At 46.6% G+C, this 17676-nt stretch overlaps 2 protein-coding genes across 5 annotated transcripts in view; one reads left to right on the forward strand and one right to left on the reverse strand.

The window, feature by feature from the left end:
• LOC140845101 (ly6/PLAUR domain-containing protein 3-like) overlaps window positions 1–15091 on the forward strand; it is a 64152-nt gene extending 49061 nt beyond the window's left edge. The window contains exon 5 of the mRNA XM_073218854.1: window positions 15007–15091. Within this exon, the coding sequence (XP_073074955.1) occupies window positions 15007–15011 (5 nt within the window). The 3' untranslated portion in view covers window positions 15012–15091. The remainder of the gene's footprint in view (window positions 1–15006) is intronic.
• The window catches only part of LOC140845103 (ADAMTS-like protein 3), a 112753-nt gene that overhangs the window by 16210 nt on the left and 78867 nt on the right, over window positions 1–17676 (reverse strand). For 2 of the 4 annotated variants that reach the window (XR_012123789.1, XM_073218856.1), the window contains exons 1-2: window positions 13736–15008; window positions 5576–6263 (exon numbers count right to left, since the gene is read on the reverse strand). Coding sequence is in view for 3 of the 4 variants with exons in the window: in XM_073218856.1 (XP_073074957.1) it covers window positions 5576–5974 (399 nt within the window). In the remaining variant the exon portion in view is untranslated. Of the gene's footprint in view, window positions 1–5575; window positions 6264–13735; window positions 15009–15095; window positions 15234–17676 lie in introns of those variants that run through there. The other 2 variants (XM_073218855.1, XM_073218857.1) reach the window with 2 other exon arrangements.

Genomic DNA, 17676 nt, shown 5'->3' on the forward strand with positions numbered 1-17676 from the left:
TTTGAGAACCGCTGTTCTAGAGTTTAATATTAAAAACGAACCCCCCCAAACCAGGCATTCCAAATTTCAACAATGGGCATTACCCGCATACAGCATGGAAGAACTTCCTGCATCTGAACCGAGATGACTAACTACAGAGCACCTGTATCTTCCTTGCTCTTTCCTCGTAGGGCTCCGTATCTGTAAGTTTCTGGTTCCATCCAAAACCACTCTGCAGGCCAGTTAGAAAGAGGATGCATTCATGGAGCACGTTTAACTGCCCAAGGACGACACCAGGTCACAAGAAAGAAGACTGCCAGGTTACAGACTTCGGGCTGGTAAGGATCCCAGAGGATCATCCTGTCAGGTCTCCTGCCTACCGGCAGGAAACTATACCAACTAGAGAGTGGGAAAGTCTTTCTCCTTGTGTTAAACTCACGGAGGTGGCCGGGCTGGACAGTGCTTGGAGACTCAGTCTTCCTATCACACTTGGCATAAGAACAGATTTCTGGATGGACTCAGTGCTCCACACACCACGTTTTAAAAGAGATAAACTAGCAAACCTTAGTTTGCTGAATGTTAAACCCTCATTTTCTGCCCAAATCCTTCCTAACAAGGTGTGGATTTTTAATTCAGATTTTCACACTGGGAGTGGGTCTTGAGTTAATGCTGCTGGGTGACAGTTACACACTCACTGTCACACTGTCCCTGTAGGAAGAAGTCAGCGGAGGTAAGAACGCTACAGCGGCATCGCACTGGATTGGACCATGTGGCTGACAGGCAGGGCTGACCTCTGCGGGCTCCTCGTTTCCCAGTTGCTGAGGCTCATAAGCACCTGCATGCAGACGCCACCTGAGACTCAAGAGTTGGTCAGGTGAATCCTGACGGGGGAGTGATTATTCAGGGGATGGAAAGGAGGGCATGGTCTGCTTTTGTTTCAATTTAAATGTTTTTTCTTAAATGATTTGAAATTGCTTCTTAATAGTCTGGATCAATGATCCATGTAGTACTTTTTCCCCGCCCCCCTCCCACTTTACTGATCTTAGCAATACAGACTGTTCTGACCACAAAATACTATGTTTCTTCATGGACAACATGAGCCCATTGAGCTGGGCCACCTCTCCATTTCTTGTCACTGCATGTTGCTCATCCTAGGGTCCAGCCATAATGGACCTCTCACGGGTTCCAGAACGTTCCATGCTCATTCATCACCCTGAGCTTTTGCATATGTTACCCTTCGGACAAACTCCAATGGACTCCCTGACTCCTGGATCAAACGTACTTTCTCCTGTAAACCTTTCCCCAACACCCCGAGTTATCTTCTGCCCCTCTGGGCTCCTGCTGCTCCGGTTCATGTACTTATTTGGTGAAATCTCTGTTTCTTCCCACTAGATTGTGATCGTTTCAAGCACAGGGACCAAATCTTACTCACAGCTGTGTGTTTTCTGGGCTTATTTAGCACAGTGACTTTCATACAGCAAATTCTCGAAAACCTTTGACTATATGTATGCTCAGAATGGCACAGAATAAGGGCATAGAGGGAATATACTAGAAGGATGCGAGCCCCCTTGCCAGTCACACATGGAATCTACAGAAGTGGGCAGAAATTCTAAGAGCTGAATTGCCCAGCACAAAACCAGGAGTATGGCAGAGGAGCTGCTGGTAGGACTGGACTTTCACTGTCAAATCCCTATAAAGGAATAGCTGATTAAGAACAAAAGTGTAGCTAGTAACTAGAAAAAAATGATACACTAAAATCTTTTCTCAAATCATTTCATATATATGTTGTATCATTTGGCAATTCTCAGAAAATGCCTTTATTTTGTAGGCTTCAATTTTACAGTGCAGTGAGAAATTACTGAGGTTAGGAATAGCTGAGCACAGCAACCCTTGCTGCCAGGGTGAGCCGCGTAGGTATGTAGCCTGGATGGGTCCCTGGGCTGGAGAACCAGTGTGGGGAGTTCTTACAGGGATCTAACCTTGGTCTCTGCTGCACAACCTTAATCTTGAAGTAACAACAGAGCTGTTCATTCCATCGGCACCAGCCTCCGGGGCCCACCCACCTTCTCTTCCTGAGATTTCTTACTCAGCTGGCATCAAAACATGCTTGTCTATACGGTTTCCTCTTATTGGATACAGGCTCTCAGAAACATAATTCCATTTCTGAATTGCTTCACTTGGAAAGCTTTATGAGATTCAGAAAAATAAATACACTTACTTATTTAGGAAAAATATATCTAGAAGTGCGGACCTTTGTTACATAAAAGATATTAAGCATAAGTTGAACGACTTAGGTAAGCTTGAAAAAAAATGGAAATGAAAATGGATCTTTTTTTTTCTCTTAAAAATTAAAACAAGAACTTTTAATGGCCCTATGGAATTGCTTCAGATATCAAGTGGCTGATTCTTAAAGTATGGCAGAAACACATCTGAGTAGGTGGTACCATGTCAAAACTTCTTTATATAAAACCTCCAGGAGTCTCAGCCTCGGACACTAGTGTTAATTCCATTTGATCAAGTCAAACTTTTTAAAATCAACTGACTTCAACAAACATTTACCTAAAGTGACCATGCCCTAGCTCATCCCTGTTCTACTGTGGCCATAGGTCAGCTGATCACTTACCTTTCTCAGCCTCTGTTTCCTCACCATTTATAAAATGAAATTGTTGAGCAGCCCTCCTAGGGTGGGGCATGGACCATGGGGTGGCCATGAGGCCAAGGCTATTTTCCTAACAATACTAAGGCATCATTTGCCATTTTTGTGGTGCTGACATTTGCATGGATAGTAAGAGTAGCAGAGGTAGAAACTGCTGGCATGACAGAAGGAACGAAAACAGTGCGTCCTGGGGGCCCCAGAAGTCCCTGTATTCCTGACCACCACACGCTCACAGTAAAAACAAACATGCCAGTTTTCCCTAAGGATGTCCTTAATGAGGCAGTAAATCTCATTAATTTTACTAAATCTCAGCCCTTGAGTGCAGATGTTTCTAAGATTCTGTGTGAACACACACAGCCCTTCTGCAAGCCTAAGTATGTCGGTGTGACAGTGTGAACTGGTAGCTGAACTAGTTGCTTCTTTTCGACTTGAAAGAATGACAGATAAACTATGATTACTAGGACTTGGGTATATAAGCCAGATGTTTTTTTTAGATGAATGAAAATGAGCTGGACAATTCAAGGAAAACATCTGACAGTACTTGTTGACTGTGATAAAATTCAAGTATTCAAATAAAAATCAAATTTTGGGAAATTTGTATCCTCCAGTGTGAGTCTGGTAACTTCCCAAAACTCAGAGGCTTCTCTGATGAGATGAGATGGGTAAATGTTAAAGAATATTTTTTACATTGAATAATCAAATGTGTCAACATTTGGAAGAGCTATATAACTCAGCCAATATTTTCCAAATGCCCAATGCACAATGTCATAAAATTTGTATAGGTAAAAGATCCATTGAAAGTTCAAGATAAAACAATAGATTTCATTGTAACAGAGTGTCAAAATTACATGGTCTCAGATTGAATGTTCCAATAAACCCATAAGATACTACCATTTTGTCCAGTTTTAGTGTAGTAATAAAGAATAGCCAATTATCTGAAGGGGCTATTAAAATATTCCTTCTTTTTCCAACCAACATATCTGTATGAAGCTAAATTTTCTCTAGAATCTCAACTGAAACAACATACATGGAAGATGAGTGTAGAAGCATTTATGGGAACCCAGCTGTATTTTATTAAGTCAGGCATTAAAGAGATTTACAAAGATGTAAAACAATGCCATTGTTATCAGTAAATCTTTAAAAATATCACTTTTCAGAAACTATGTAATTTATGTGAACATGTAATGGGCTACTTACTGTTATTTCTAGATAGTTTAATAAACAAATATTTTAAATGTTTCTTGGTTTTAATTTCCAGTATGATAAGCATCAATAGATGTAACTCATATTAACAAAAGCTCTTTGGGCTTCTCAATCCCTTTTTAACTTTAAACAGGTCCTAAGATCCAAGATTTAAGAATTGCTAAGCTAGTTGATCTGGAAGGTTTATTCCACTTCTAAAACTTCATTACATATTGTGTTCAAAGTTCCAGGGCAAAAAATTTAAAAATGAGATTCGTCTTACATTTTTATTCTAAGACATAGCCTAATAATTTACTATAAAAAATTGAATTTTACCTAGATTTCTTTTACCTAGATTTCTTCCGATGTTTCACATGTTGGGCTCAATGTACAAAAGGCGTGACAAAAATAAAACTTGCATTTCTAAAGTACCTGATGGTCTGCAAACAATTTCACATCTGCAGTTCTGTTTGTCTCTTAACAGTCCCTAGAGGCAGAGAAGGTACAGCTTCTGCTTAAATGCAAATTAAAAGAAAGCAAAACATCTCCAGTCCTATGTGCACAACAGCAAGATTTAGAGGCAACAGAGAATGCAAATGTGAATTCATATTTCTGTTATCCTCCATTATTTTATGTAAAATGAATGATATGTGATATTCTTGCACCGATACAGAGAACACAATAAAATGAATGACTTAATACTGTGTTTCAAACATCTCAAAAAACTCAGAGCCTTATCATCTTAGTTTTGGATTTTATGAAAAAAATTTGCACAATATAGAAAACTCCTTCAGATGCCAGATCTTTCTACTCAGGCCTCGTGTGATATTCAAACATTGCTGGGAATGTTCAGGAGATACGGTGCCTGGGTCAGACTGGCCATGAATTAGTCATGTGATTCTGTTTCTCAATGACCTCATCAGAAAACAATTAACACCTGCCCTGCCCAACTCATGGAGCTGAAGGGAGCTCAAATGAGGGGCCTTGTGTCCCAGACCTGGAAGGACTGTGAATTCTAACTTGCAGTTCCTACCTGATATAGGATCACTGCAGGTGTGTTACTTCCTAATGGCCTTGTACGGATTTTGTCTGAATGCTCTGCAGTGTCTACACATGCTTAAACTCAGGCTTCCCATACCCAGTCTTGTGTCACACCTACAGGAGAGTGACTGGGACAGTGTGGTTTAACTTCACAAATTCCAGTGCATATATGATAAGTACATCCTGACATTTTGGAGTTTCTTTCCCAAATAATGCTGTTGGAAACACGTTCTTAGAAGAAAGAATTTGAAAATATTTTCAAGGAAGCTGTAAACATCATTAAGAAAGTATCACAAAGTGAACCATCTAGAAGGTATCCCAAAAATTCTTACTTCACTCACTTTTCTGAGGGTTGTATGGGTTCTCCATTCTTGGTCCATGTATACATGGCCCGCCCGGGGGTAACAAGCTCACAAAGTATACTGACGACCTATGTTCTTTCTGTAATGTACACCATCCCGCAAATCCTTGAAGTCACCGTTCTATTAAATGAGACCGAGGAAGGCTGACTTTGCCACATGAGAGTGGGCCCTTGTGGCTTGAAGGTCAGCTTGCTGAAGTTCGTCCCACTGGAGCTCTGGGGCACACTTCCTGTCTCCCCCCTCAGGGCTGAGGGGGGCACTTCCCCATGGGTACCCCTCCACTGCATGGGGTCTGGCTGCACCCTAAGTCGGCCACCAGCTGGTAGATCAGCTGCAAGGCCAAGTCGTCACTGACCTCTCCAGCGTCCAGGAGCTGGCTCATGTTTCTTATCAGCTCGTCGAACTGGGCAGCATCCATGCTGTGTGCTCCCTGCTTAATGGCTGCTCCAAACCATTTTTTCCCAGACTCCCAGGAGTTGGTGTTTCCTGCAGAATCGCTGCAGTGGCCCAACAGAGCGCTCAAGAAAGGCTGCTTGTTGATCTGGCCGTGGTCCAGGTAAAGCTCGTTTTTGTTACTCCACATTTGCCTCATCTTATGCCACATGGCTTCCAAACCATTGGCTTCTTCGTGGCCCAGCCCGGGATACTCCCTCCCAAGCTCCCTGAGGGCTGGGGGTGCAATGAGCTGGTTGTCAGTGACAATGAGCTTGAGAACCACCGTATCTCGTGCCGAGCCCGCGATGCACCGGTACATGCCGATGTCGGGGGCGGCGGGGCTGTGGATCTTCAGTGAGCGTGACTCGGTGATGCCGAGTCATCTGGAGTTCCACAGGCAGCGGCCATCCTTGTCCCACTGGATCAGAGATTTCTGGAATCATTGCACTGGGCATTTAATAATCACAGACGTGTTGGACAGCAAATACGCCCTGCCTCCAATAGTCAGGCTGATGCGTTTCTCTTCCCTCCTCTGAATATAGACTCTCTGGACACCCAGGATCTGAGGGCCCTGCTCACCAAGTTTGACCTTACCTCTGGTTTCATTTCTACAGGAAAAAGAGGAGAAAAGAAAACACAAGCAAACATATCAATAATGAAAACTTCTTGACAGCAATCTTCCAGGGCTGATCTATGTCAACAAATGTATCTTTTTTTCCTCTTTTAAAACATTTGAGTACTAAAACATGAATAATGGTTTACATCCTTGGATGGGTAAATTCCTCAACTACCTAGTCTTTAGCAGCCAAGAATGCACATTTGACTGAACCGCACGAAAACATGTACAATGCTGTACAAAGCCTGGAGGCCTGAGGTTAAGTGCTTCCATCAGCGGGGGCTGCCTGGCATGGGTGTCTCTGCCATCCGGCAGGGAGGACCGAGCTGGCATGGCCTGGCCACAGCTACACCAGGTCAGAGGGGGGCAGCGAGCATAGGGAAGGGGCGAATGCATTTGGAGTTCGTGAAGAGGAGGATGAGGCAGGTAAGAGACCGCAGAAGAGGCAGCACAGGCCCTCTGAAGCCAGACACATCTGAGTGTGCATCTCAGCTCTGCTGCTTGGACCAGTCATTCCACCTCTCTGAGCCCGTTTTCTCACCTGTGAACTGTGGGTAATGTTAGCCCCTCCGTCAGAGGAAGCCGGGTTGTGATTATTTGCATTAAGTGCATGGCGCAGCAGCGGGTCCCTCACAGGCTCAGATGTGGTGGCTGCGACCCCTGACAGCTGACAGGCAGGCCCAGCCAACACGCAGCAGGGCAACCAGAGGCGGACTCAGAGGTGAGCTTGGCTGCCACTGTTCCTGGGCATCTGCTCCAGGTAACGGGCTAGAGCCAACGCGGACCCTCCTCGGATCCCATCTGCAGGAAGAGGCTGCTCCCCCGCAGCTCACCTGCAGGAAGGCCTCAGTGTGCTCTGGGTGGCTCTGCAGTGAGGGGCTGGGAGTGATGGGGGTGGAAGTCTGGTTCCTATTTGACGATGTGCTTAGGTCTGTGGGCAGTTAAGGGACAGGCCCAGAGGGCCTCCTAGCACCAGGGAGAGGGGACGCTGGCTCACATCAAAGGTATTGCTGGGTTCACAAAATCAAGCTCCTGGGGGCCTCGCTCCCTTGGGGAACCCCAGTTGCAGGTCCTCCTGGTTGGAGCACACAGGCGCTAGCTATAAACAGCATGTGTAGTGGTATTCAGGTTTTCCAGAACAACTCCTGGAGTCCCCCTGGGGGGCTCACAAGCACTAGAGGGTCAGCTGCCTGCCAGGGTGTGGTGGTGCCAGTAGGTTCAGGAATACAGCAGGGCAGACCCATAATTTCCATGGCAGAGAATGTTCTTGGTGAAGGACAAGCGCACTGAGTTTACATGTAAATTCCATAGACATGCGATTGGTAGGCAGGCCTCTCGTCCAGAGTTCTGCCTGGGGACGCTCCCTGGACTCATCTAAGTGGAGCTGGTGACACGTCTCCTGCTGTGCACACATCTCCCACCATGCACATGTTTCCCTACTGGATGTGGAGTCTCCACAAAGGATGTCAAACTCACCCCAGCCAGTTACAGTATATAGATTTTCTTCTTAGTTGATAGCATAAAATTTTGAACTTAGTTGTTCAACAGAGACCAAAAGCAGGAAAAAAAAAATGATGGACTCCCTGGTAAATTTGTAGTTCATCCGTTATCAAAGGCAGAGATGGTGTGCAAAATAATCAACAATGCACCCAGCAAAGGGCACCATCAGCCAGAGCAGGTGCTGAAGGGGCCCTGGAGCGGGTCTTGCTGAAACACTGCTTCTCTGAGTGTTCCCCCCGTCGCTGTTAGATTACAGGGATGTCAGGCAGCTCCGGGAAGGGGGCCCAAGCAGCTGCAAGATAGTCATGGGTTGAGGCAGAAGCTACCTAGCAAGCCTTTGGGAAGGAGTTCCATATTTTAACCGCCAGTCTGGATACACTGGTGTGCACAGGTTCAACAGCACCTCCGACCACAGGTGCTCCAGGCAGAGGCTCCCAAACTTTGCTGTATGTTACTTTTTTTTTTTCATCTCAATGCTGTGGATCCCATCCCCAAATATTTTGATTAACGGAGTGCAGCCTGGCATCAGAATTTCTTAAAGCACCCAGTGGCTGAAATGCACAGCAAGGTCTGGGAACCACTGCCCCCCAAATTACCAGTGGATTATGCCACAGTAGAGAGAGAGGAGTTCCTGACCCACTTTCTTTTACTTGAAAGACAGTTTGATGGGATGCGGCTGGTCAGACGGAAGGGAACATAAACAGGAGCAGTGTTTTCTCTGCAAACCCGCCAGTCTTTACAACCGCAGGGTCTTCGGTAAGACCACAGCAGGCTCTCTCTCTGGGCAGCACCAGGAATCATTGTGATCTGCTCCGAGTGATTACTTCATGTCCTGTCCAATGAACACTGGCCAGGCTGCCTTATCCAAGACAGCTGTTGCTGTTGGTTAGTCTAGGGCCAGATTTGTGCCACATGTACATGAGTGTGAAATTCAAGACATAATCATGCATTTGCCTTGTCTGGCTCCTTTTTTATTGCATATCTGATTCTAATTTTAGAATTCAGAATTAGAATTTTAGAATATCTACTTATCTGGTTACATTTTATACATACTTCTAAGTGGCCTGTTGTCATAAGGCAGGGTATGTGTGTATGTATTTGTGTGTGTGTGTGTGTATTTGTGTGCAGCCTGGTGCCAGAATTCTCAAAATATACATAAATACATTACCCATAATATCTATACATACATGTGTATTATCTACTATAGAGATCTCTTATTATGATTTAAAAGGTTCCAGATGAACACGCTGTGGGGTCACTGGCCCCTTGGTGGTGGACAATGGAGAAGATCGATGTGCATCTGAAACTCATTCTTCAAAATCAGAATACAAATGGGGTTGAGATCAGGCTTCTGAATCCATGCAGCTGAGGAACGTGTGGACACACACTGTTTCGGTAGCCATGGCTGGTAAGGATGAGGTCATAGCCTGAGTGTTTCTGATCCTACTGGGATGGTGCAGAAGCCCAGGTGGGGAATGAAGACACTAGTCTGGCTGACTGGCTTAGGCCGAGGGTGACCTGAGGCTGCTGTAAGCCTGGTGCCCAGGTCTCAAGCACGGAGATGGCACCCTGACTCCTGAGGCAGCTGGGGAGTCTGCAGATGGCAGGCAGGCTTCAGCCGTGGTGAAGAACCTGCCAACTGGCTGGGTGCACCATGAGAAGCCAGCCGCTTCCTCTGGCTGCATCTCCACCCCACTTTAAGTGCAATTGCTCATGCAGAATACAGAGCAGCTCACAGCAGGTGTGCCTGGGGCGTGGCCTGGGATTCAGGCCCTGGCAGGCTGCACAGTTCCACAGCCCGGGCCAGTTCCTCTCTTGGGACCGGACCCCGGTGAGTGCCTTCAGAGCAGCACCTGCAGCATGGTGTCATCAGACACAGTTCTTGGGTGACGGCCTCCTTCTGCATCTGAACGTGCTCCTAAGTGCCACGCTGGCCAAGCCTGACATGACAGGGCTGTCACGTGCTCTGCGGGGTGGTCAGGCGCCTCATCCTGCAGGCGCTGGGGGCCATGCGTGGCTACCAGCCCAACCCTCCACCTGGCCCACCACGCTGGATGTGAGAAATGCAACATCTGTGGGCTCTTCTAGAAAACGACAAGATCTTTTTCTGGATGTCCCCCTTCTGGGCCTCTGGGCCAGCCCACTGTACCCACTAAAGGCCAGTTCTAGGTGCTCAAGGCTATGTAGGGCGATTGCCTCAGCTCCCTGCCTGCTTGTGTCCTGTCCTAACTCCAGTCATGTCCCTGCCACTGCTACATCTTGGTGCCAGGTTTCTACCCCATGCCACCTGGGCCCGGCATTTACACTTGGTCTCACCAGCACTTGACTCAAGCAGCTTCCGAACAGGCCTGGTGGCCTGTCTGCCTTCCCATTACCCCGCCAGAGGCCCACACCCCAGAATCCGGCCCTGAGGGTGCCACTTGGCAGGGTGGGATGCACCCCTCCCACCAGCACCAATGGTCTGACAGGCTCACGGGGGGCTCTCATGACAACTTGGGCCATTCCAGCCTCCTTCAGGCTCGTCCGGGGCCAGAGGCAGAGGAAGCGGGGTGGCTGGCTGCAGGGGAGGCTGTGGGGACCCGCGGAAGGGGCGCGGAGGCCGAGCTGCCTGGGAGACGCTGGAGCGAACGCCGCCCTGGGCCTGAAAGGGGCATCTGCCCGCTTTGCAGCTGAGGGCAGCCGGCCTCTGCCCACAGCTCCCCGCGGAGGGCTCTGGGAAAGGCCACCCACGGCCCCCGTGACAACTGCACGCCTCCCTCCAGTGCCCTCGTCATCCGCTTTGAAAAAGTCCCCACCCTGCTTGCTTCTGGCCCTCGGTGACAGCTGCCCGTCTGGGCTGCCCCGGGCCGTTCCCGGCCCTCAGCTGTCAGTCCTGGCCACCTCGTCTCTCTCTCTTCTTGCACTAAACTTCTTCCTGACAATCTTGTGGTTGTAACTTGTGGTTGTAACTCATCTCCAGACTGATGCCTCCCAAGTTTATCTGCGCAGCCCGGGCCTTCCTCTGGGACTCCAGACCTAATCGTCCACTGCTTACTAGAAATCTTCTCCAGCAACTTCAAGCTTGGAATATTGTCATCTAGACACATTATCTCTGTCTCCCCGTCCCTTCCCAATTATCCTCCTTTCCCTGGAGTTCATGGCATCACTTTCCACCAGCTTCCTCAAGCAGAGCCCAGAAGGCACCCGGACCCTGCCCTGCCCAGCGGGGTGTGGCCTGATGCTCCGGCTCGCGGGTGTGCGAGACTGTCGGTGTCTATTCCAGCTTCAGTGCTGTCGCACTGGTAGCCCCAAATCAGCCCTGATGGGGGAACTCGCACCACAGAAATCGGCAGAGACAGCAAATGACGGCTTCCTCTCCCCCTTACCACCTGCCCCACCGCTGGCCATTAGACATTTCCAAGCACACCACGGTCCCCATCTTCAGCTCCCAACTCCAGTCAGGCATCGTGTGCTCAGATTAGACCCTGGGAACACGGTTAGAATTCATCCCCACTGCTCCTCTCCTCACGCTCTTCCCCTGGACCCGGCCGGATTCCCTCAGCCAGACTCGCTGTCTACACTCCCATATTTATCCAGTACATCTGTACAGCATGTATCTGTACAGAGTAAATAAACCAAAATAAAAGCAGACCATATCATTTCCTTCTTGTATAAAGTCTAAACTCCTTAGCCTGGGGTTCTGTATCTTCTACAGCTGACTTCTCAAGCATTCTCCTGTCACAACCCATCCTGAACCTGTGTTCTGGCCCTACGGAATTCCTTGCAATTTCCCCAAACATACGACTCATTTGTTGCCCCCTGCCTCTGTCCCTGCTCTCCTCTCCCACGTTCTCCTGAACCCTCCCTCCCAAGGGCCTGATGAAAAGACTCATCTTTCAGAATGCTGCTCAAGGGTTCCTCCTTCATGAAGCTTTTCCCGGCCCCCCACCCCCAGGGGCGCTGAACGCCACCCTCTCATCCAGTAACGGCACCAATAGCACGTCACCCTTCCTGGTTATCATATTTATCGCCCACTGAACTAGGAGCTCTTAGAGACAAGAGAATGTGTCTTTTAATTTTGTATCACAACATCTAAAACACAGTGGCCTCTGAGGAATACTTGCTGAATGAATTAACAAAGAAATGCTATCCTGTGACACTGAGAAGGCCATGCGCCCAGGCAGGATAGACACGCCTCTATCCTTAGGGCACAGCACTGAGCCGGGTACAGAAGATGTACCACAAGTTACCCTACCACATTTTATCCTGTCTTTGCAGCTATACAAGGTCTTAGAGAGAGGTGGTGACATCAACATAACTAATGTTTTTGAGCCTTCAGTATGTGCCTACTACTGTTTCTAAACACTTTATAGGTTATTTTTTCTCAGAACAATCCTATGAGGCAGGTGCAGGTACTAAGCCCATTTATAGATGAGAAAACCGAGACTTTCAGAGACTACATAACCTGCTCAACGTCACAGGACGAGGTCTTACAGGAACTGGGATTTGAACTCAGGTGAGTCAGCTGGACCACAGTGTTATATGACCCTTCAGAGATAAAGGGCAACTGAGGAAGACTGCTGGGGAGGGTGGGGCTTGTGGAGGCCTTTCAAGAGCAGGGAGATGTAAGTAAGTCACTGGATAGGGTAGAGGAAAGAATTCAAGCAAAGGGCAAAAAAAAGCCTGAGGTGGGAGAAGGCAGGGATTATCTGGGGTTCACCTGGACTGTATGGTGCTTAGAACATCACTGCTACCTGCCCTCCCCCCACTGCACACCCAAATGGTCAAAATAAAGATCAAGGAATCCACTCCTCCAAAGAGGGTGCCTTAAACCCAAGGCACCGATTGAGGCACATCCCTAGAAGTGGAGCTTTAAAAGAAATACAGATCACAGCACAGCTGGATTTGGTTTTTCTTGTCCTCAGATGCCCTTCGGTGATGGAGGGATTAGGCCTATAATCAATACCACACATGTCCAGTCTGGGAAGCAGAGTAGGGTAGGTAGATTTGAGGTGAAGACATAAGAAAAGCCGACGGACCTTACACCACACAGCCTTGATATTCCTACTAGACTAAAAGACAAGTTCATCAAACAGATGTCAGTGCAGTAACTAGGACATAGCTGCTATGGCGGATTTCTAGGGAATTCTTAGGCAACAGGAAAAAAACACATACTGTCCAGCTAAGCTGGGCAGCACAAATATGCCGTGTGTCTGATCAGCATGGTGGTATTATTCCTTTGGCAAATCTTAGTATCTCAGGCCAGGGGACCAAGCAACAAACGAAAATCACCCAAAAAGTAGTATCAGCTCAAAGATGAAGGGCAATCAGTGATGGGCCAAGGAAGGGCATGAAGCATCTGCCTACTGAACTGGGTACACGAGTGACCAGAGAATGCCAGCTAAGAGGAGTGGTGTCTAGTGTAACAATAGAGAGCTTAGGGACCACAGGGACGGAAAACCAGAGGTCGCAGACAGGCATTAAAGACGTAGGCAGGCTTGCAGTGGGGGAAGGTGAAGAGCAGGACATTATTTCTGAGTGCCAAGCAATGGGGAATTCTAAGGGGTCACCATGCCACAGTGATGGGGGTCCGTGAATTGACAATGTTGGGAAAAAAGTCCTCAGGGTGTTAGAAAGGTCATCATGAACGCTGACTGGCTAGGAAATGGGGTGGGGTGGGGTGAAGAAGAAATACGACTGCCTTTTTCCTTTTTTTTATTTTTTTCTCCCTAAAACTTGCAATTTTGTTCTGGCTCTCCACTGCATGCCATAATAATTTATAATTTCATCTGGTACCACACTGCATGCCCGAATAACCACGACGTATTCCCACATGTTATTCTGTGATTATTTTAGAGGAAGCTCCAATCTTACTTCTAAGTAATTACTTCTCCTTTAAGGCAGTTTATGATCTAGTTCCCCTGCTAGGCAAATGTCCACAATTAATAAAATTCAGACAGATAAGCAGCTGGCGCAGCATCATACCGTGCCATACGCCACAAATATTCTTGAATTCCAAAATATCATAAAATGTGGAATCTCCAGTTTGGGGGATCTCAAGATTTTAAAAATCTGTCCTCAAAGAATTCCCAGAGAAAAAAGTTAACATCGTCCATGAGTCAGGAGAGAGGCGGGGAGGAACACAGGCTCAGGAATGAGACGGACTTGCGGTCAAACAGGCCACGGGATCCAGCTGGCAGCTACAGGCCTTCGGTGAAGTCTCAGACCTTGTCTAAGCCGTGATTCCTCCTCTCGAAATGGGGATAATGTCTGTCTTGCTGTTGGTTAAGTAGGTTAATACACATGCAAGGAACTCCATACAGTAAGCACACAATAAATACTAGCAATTTTTTTAAAGCTATTGTTGTTTTTTTTACTTTGTGTTGTGAGATTTTCCAGGAAAGTTGTTGGCAAACTTAGATTTTATATGTGTATATAATACATATATGTGTATTTTCTTCCTAAGCAACTTTAAAATAATTGTTAATTTCTGATTTTTTTTCTTATCGTAAGCTCAGGAGGGGACCTGAAGGAATTAATGTTTGTTTATTTTTTTACCGATAAGGACAGTGAAAAACAAAACAGGAAAACAGACCCAGACACTGGGTGTGCTCCTCGTGTGCCTGTCCCCACCTCTCTGCCACACCTCCTGCCACCACTCTGCTGCTTTATTTTCAGTGGCTGTAGGGCCCTCAACTCACCTGTCAGCTTCCTACCTGAAACACACATATGCACCTGTAATACATATTGTCATGTGTATTGAAAATAGTCGAATGCTACACGCATAGTAGCTTTTGTATATAATGAAGCCATAATTTTGATTCTTTATACTAAGCTTATTATTTAAAATTAGTTGAGGAAGGGTCCAAATTATTTTTAAAACCAAAATTATTTCGTATTTGCATCCTTGCTGGTTTCAGACTATACATAAGAAAAGTACTTAAGTATTTAAACATACTTAACTCTTCTATTTTTAATAGAATGAATCCAAATATATCATTAGCAAAGTAAACCAGAAGGTATATTGGCTTCAGTCCTACATGGAATGCTTGTGAATTCTAAATAAAAGAAATGATGGTAAAGTAAAGGATATGAGGAAGTATAAATCCAAGCGAGGAAACCTAGAAGATGCATCTTTTAAGCGAGTGAACGTTCCTTAAAACTGCCTCTTCAGAGAACTACATCTTGGTCTTCAGTGTTGTGCTGTTTGCTGCTTTAAACAATTCGGAGCTCTGTCTGATTTGCTTTACCTACAGATTAGATGTGCTGCTGTGGAAAACGAAGCCACTGGGACAAGATGGACAGAGTCCGCGCATCCGGTGAAGCAGGAACTTCACATACTTACTCCTGTAGGCATCTGGCAAGACCTTACAAGGGGTCTGTGGGCAGGTCCCTGCACACCCTCTCGCTCAGGGAACAAGCCGGCCTTTGGCTGTGAGCTTCTGACACACCTGCTCTCTTCGCTGGATTCCGACACCACAGCTCACAGAACACTGCAAGGAGAATTGTGCAAGTTAGATGGAGCGTGAGCCACGTGCCTGGCCGGCAACAGCCAAGTCTCAGATGGTGAAATGCAGGGGAGTTTTATACAGGGGGTGCCAATAAGCAAGCTGCTTCCCAGGCTCGAAGGTCACTCAGGATCCGGGGGGCTCTCCTCTCCTCTCCCCTGCCCTCCCTTCCCCCTTTCCTTCCTTCCTTCCACCTCGTCTTTCTTTAATTAGTTTCCAGGACTTTCCTGCCATGGCTCACTTTGGGCACTGTTACTTTTGATATCGAATTTATTTATATTGCAAAATGACTTTGCTTTTGAATAAAAACAAAACATACCCATGACCAACAATTCAAAAAAAAGTATAACATTTTTTTAAAAAATCACCTGAACTGCAACTCATAACATCAATGTTTGATAACCAGTGTGTGTACAGCAATAGATATTTGATGATCATTTCATGTATGTGCAGCTTTAATTAACAATTTTATTAGGTGAATTAGAAAAAAAGAAACTAAGATTTTAAGGTTGTGGAACATATTTTCTCTTTCTCCCCCCAAGTGAATAATTCTCCAAAGAATCCTCTAAAGTTAAGAAAGAAGATAAAAGAAACCAAACAGAGATTTTGATAGTTGTTTTTAATGACGTATCTTGACTTAGCAAAGTGTAGACTTGCTACCAGGAAGGATGAGGAAACAAGCACCTTTGCATTTCCTCCCAACACCCCCAACCTCCAGTTAGTTTCCGTCCTCTTCTTTAGATAATGCAAGGCTTCTGATATTTACACTGCTCTGAAATGCAACTCCTGACGGACTGACGAGTCTTAATTCTGTCCTGCACCAACCTCAGCGCTCAGCTCCCATAGTTCTCACCAGCACCTGTAGTGCCTGGATGCCCTCCTTCTCCTTCAGTGACTTGGCCCTGCGGGGGGCAAAGAAGGGCCCTGGCTTTCCCGGAGGGGCTCATGGGAATGCGTTCTCCGACCGCCTCTGTTGCCTTTCGACATGAAGAGCAGCCCAGATGAAGAGATGATCTGTGGGTCACACTTCCTTTCCCTTCCGAGCGTGCAGACCCCGTCCCGCTGCCTTTATGCACTGAATGCTGGGTGATGTGTGAGGCCAAGCAGGGGCTTTTTGTTGTTGCCTTTCCCGGCTCAGAGGCCTGTGGAATCTTCTTCCATGAAGCTCAGCTCCTGAAGTGTGCTGTGTAGTGGGTCACCTTTCTTGGGGCATGGTACACCGTGATGACTCACAGATCAAAGCTCCTGTTAGGGAAGTTAATTCCCCTTTATCATCCCTGAACATTCTTTGTTCCACCTGTTTCATTCTCACAAATATCCGTGATGCTTATCTGTCTGCCTTTCATATCCATCATTGTTTCTAAAAATCAATTCAACATCTTTACTCCCTTCCATCTCATTTTATGGGAGTTATTCCAGCTTGTGCACCATATCTGTTTACAGTCATTTTTTTTGTTGTTGCTTGTAATATAATTTTTATTACATTATTTTTTTTGAACTTATTCTTTTCAGGTTTTTTCCCTGGCTGGTCATCTCCTTCTGTTGACTTATAATCTCCTTTTGAACTCAAACCTCACTCAGAAGCCGCTCTTCCCCCAGATACCAGAGTTGTAATTGCCTCGGAAACACAATCCTGTATGTTGAAACGTCACTCTGGGCGATATCTTTGTGATGTCATGTTGTGCACGTGACTCTTGCTTCCTGCTCCTTTCCCCTTCAATTTCCCCCTCGGTTTGGGTGCATAGATTTTATGCTGAGCTTTGAATGCAGCCAGCACTTTGTGAATCACACAGTGGCAGGCAGTGAGCTGGGCACTTCCTCTGTTCATCATCTTCAACTCTGTCACCAAATTCTTATTTCTTTTGCCCACATCTCTCTTCAGATTTGGGCACTCACATGGGTGGTGTGACTCAGAGAAGAACCTCTGACACACCTGGCTCACGGCGTAATAACCTGGCAGTTGCCGCCCCCCCTTCCTGCCCACCACCTCATCTCCTCAGCCTGGAGCCAGGAGGCCTGACAGGTGCTTCCTCCGTCAGCTCCGGTCCCCCCAGGACGGCTCTGTCCCCAGCGGCAGCTCGTGCTTTGTCCTCGATCTGGTCTCTGAAATCAAAGACTGTCACTTCCAGGACTGTCACACTTCTTCCCAGGGAAATCTATACCCCACTCGGCCCCTGGGGGAGTGTCTGTCAGCTCTCAGCCTTCCCTCTCATTCTGGTCCAGATTTTATGGTCTCTGGCTGGTGGGTTTCCTAATTTATAGTTTGGGATTGTGGCCATTTCATTGTTCACTGAAGACAGTGTTCCCTCTCTCATTCTCTTTGTGGGATTTTTGTTGAATTTCAAAGGAAGGGAATGGAATTTTTAAAAATGCCTTTGTTGTCATCTTTAACAGAAAGCCCTAGTTATTAATATTTTT

This window comes from Manis javanica, chromosome 12 (assembly GCF_040802235.1).
Source record: "Manis javanica isolate MJ-LG chromosome 12, MJ_LKY, whole genome shotgun sequence".
In the NCBI taxonomy this organism is placed as follows: Eukaryota; Metazoa; Chordata; class Mammalia; order Pholidota; family Manidae; genus Manis; species Manis javanica.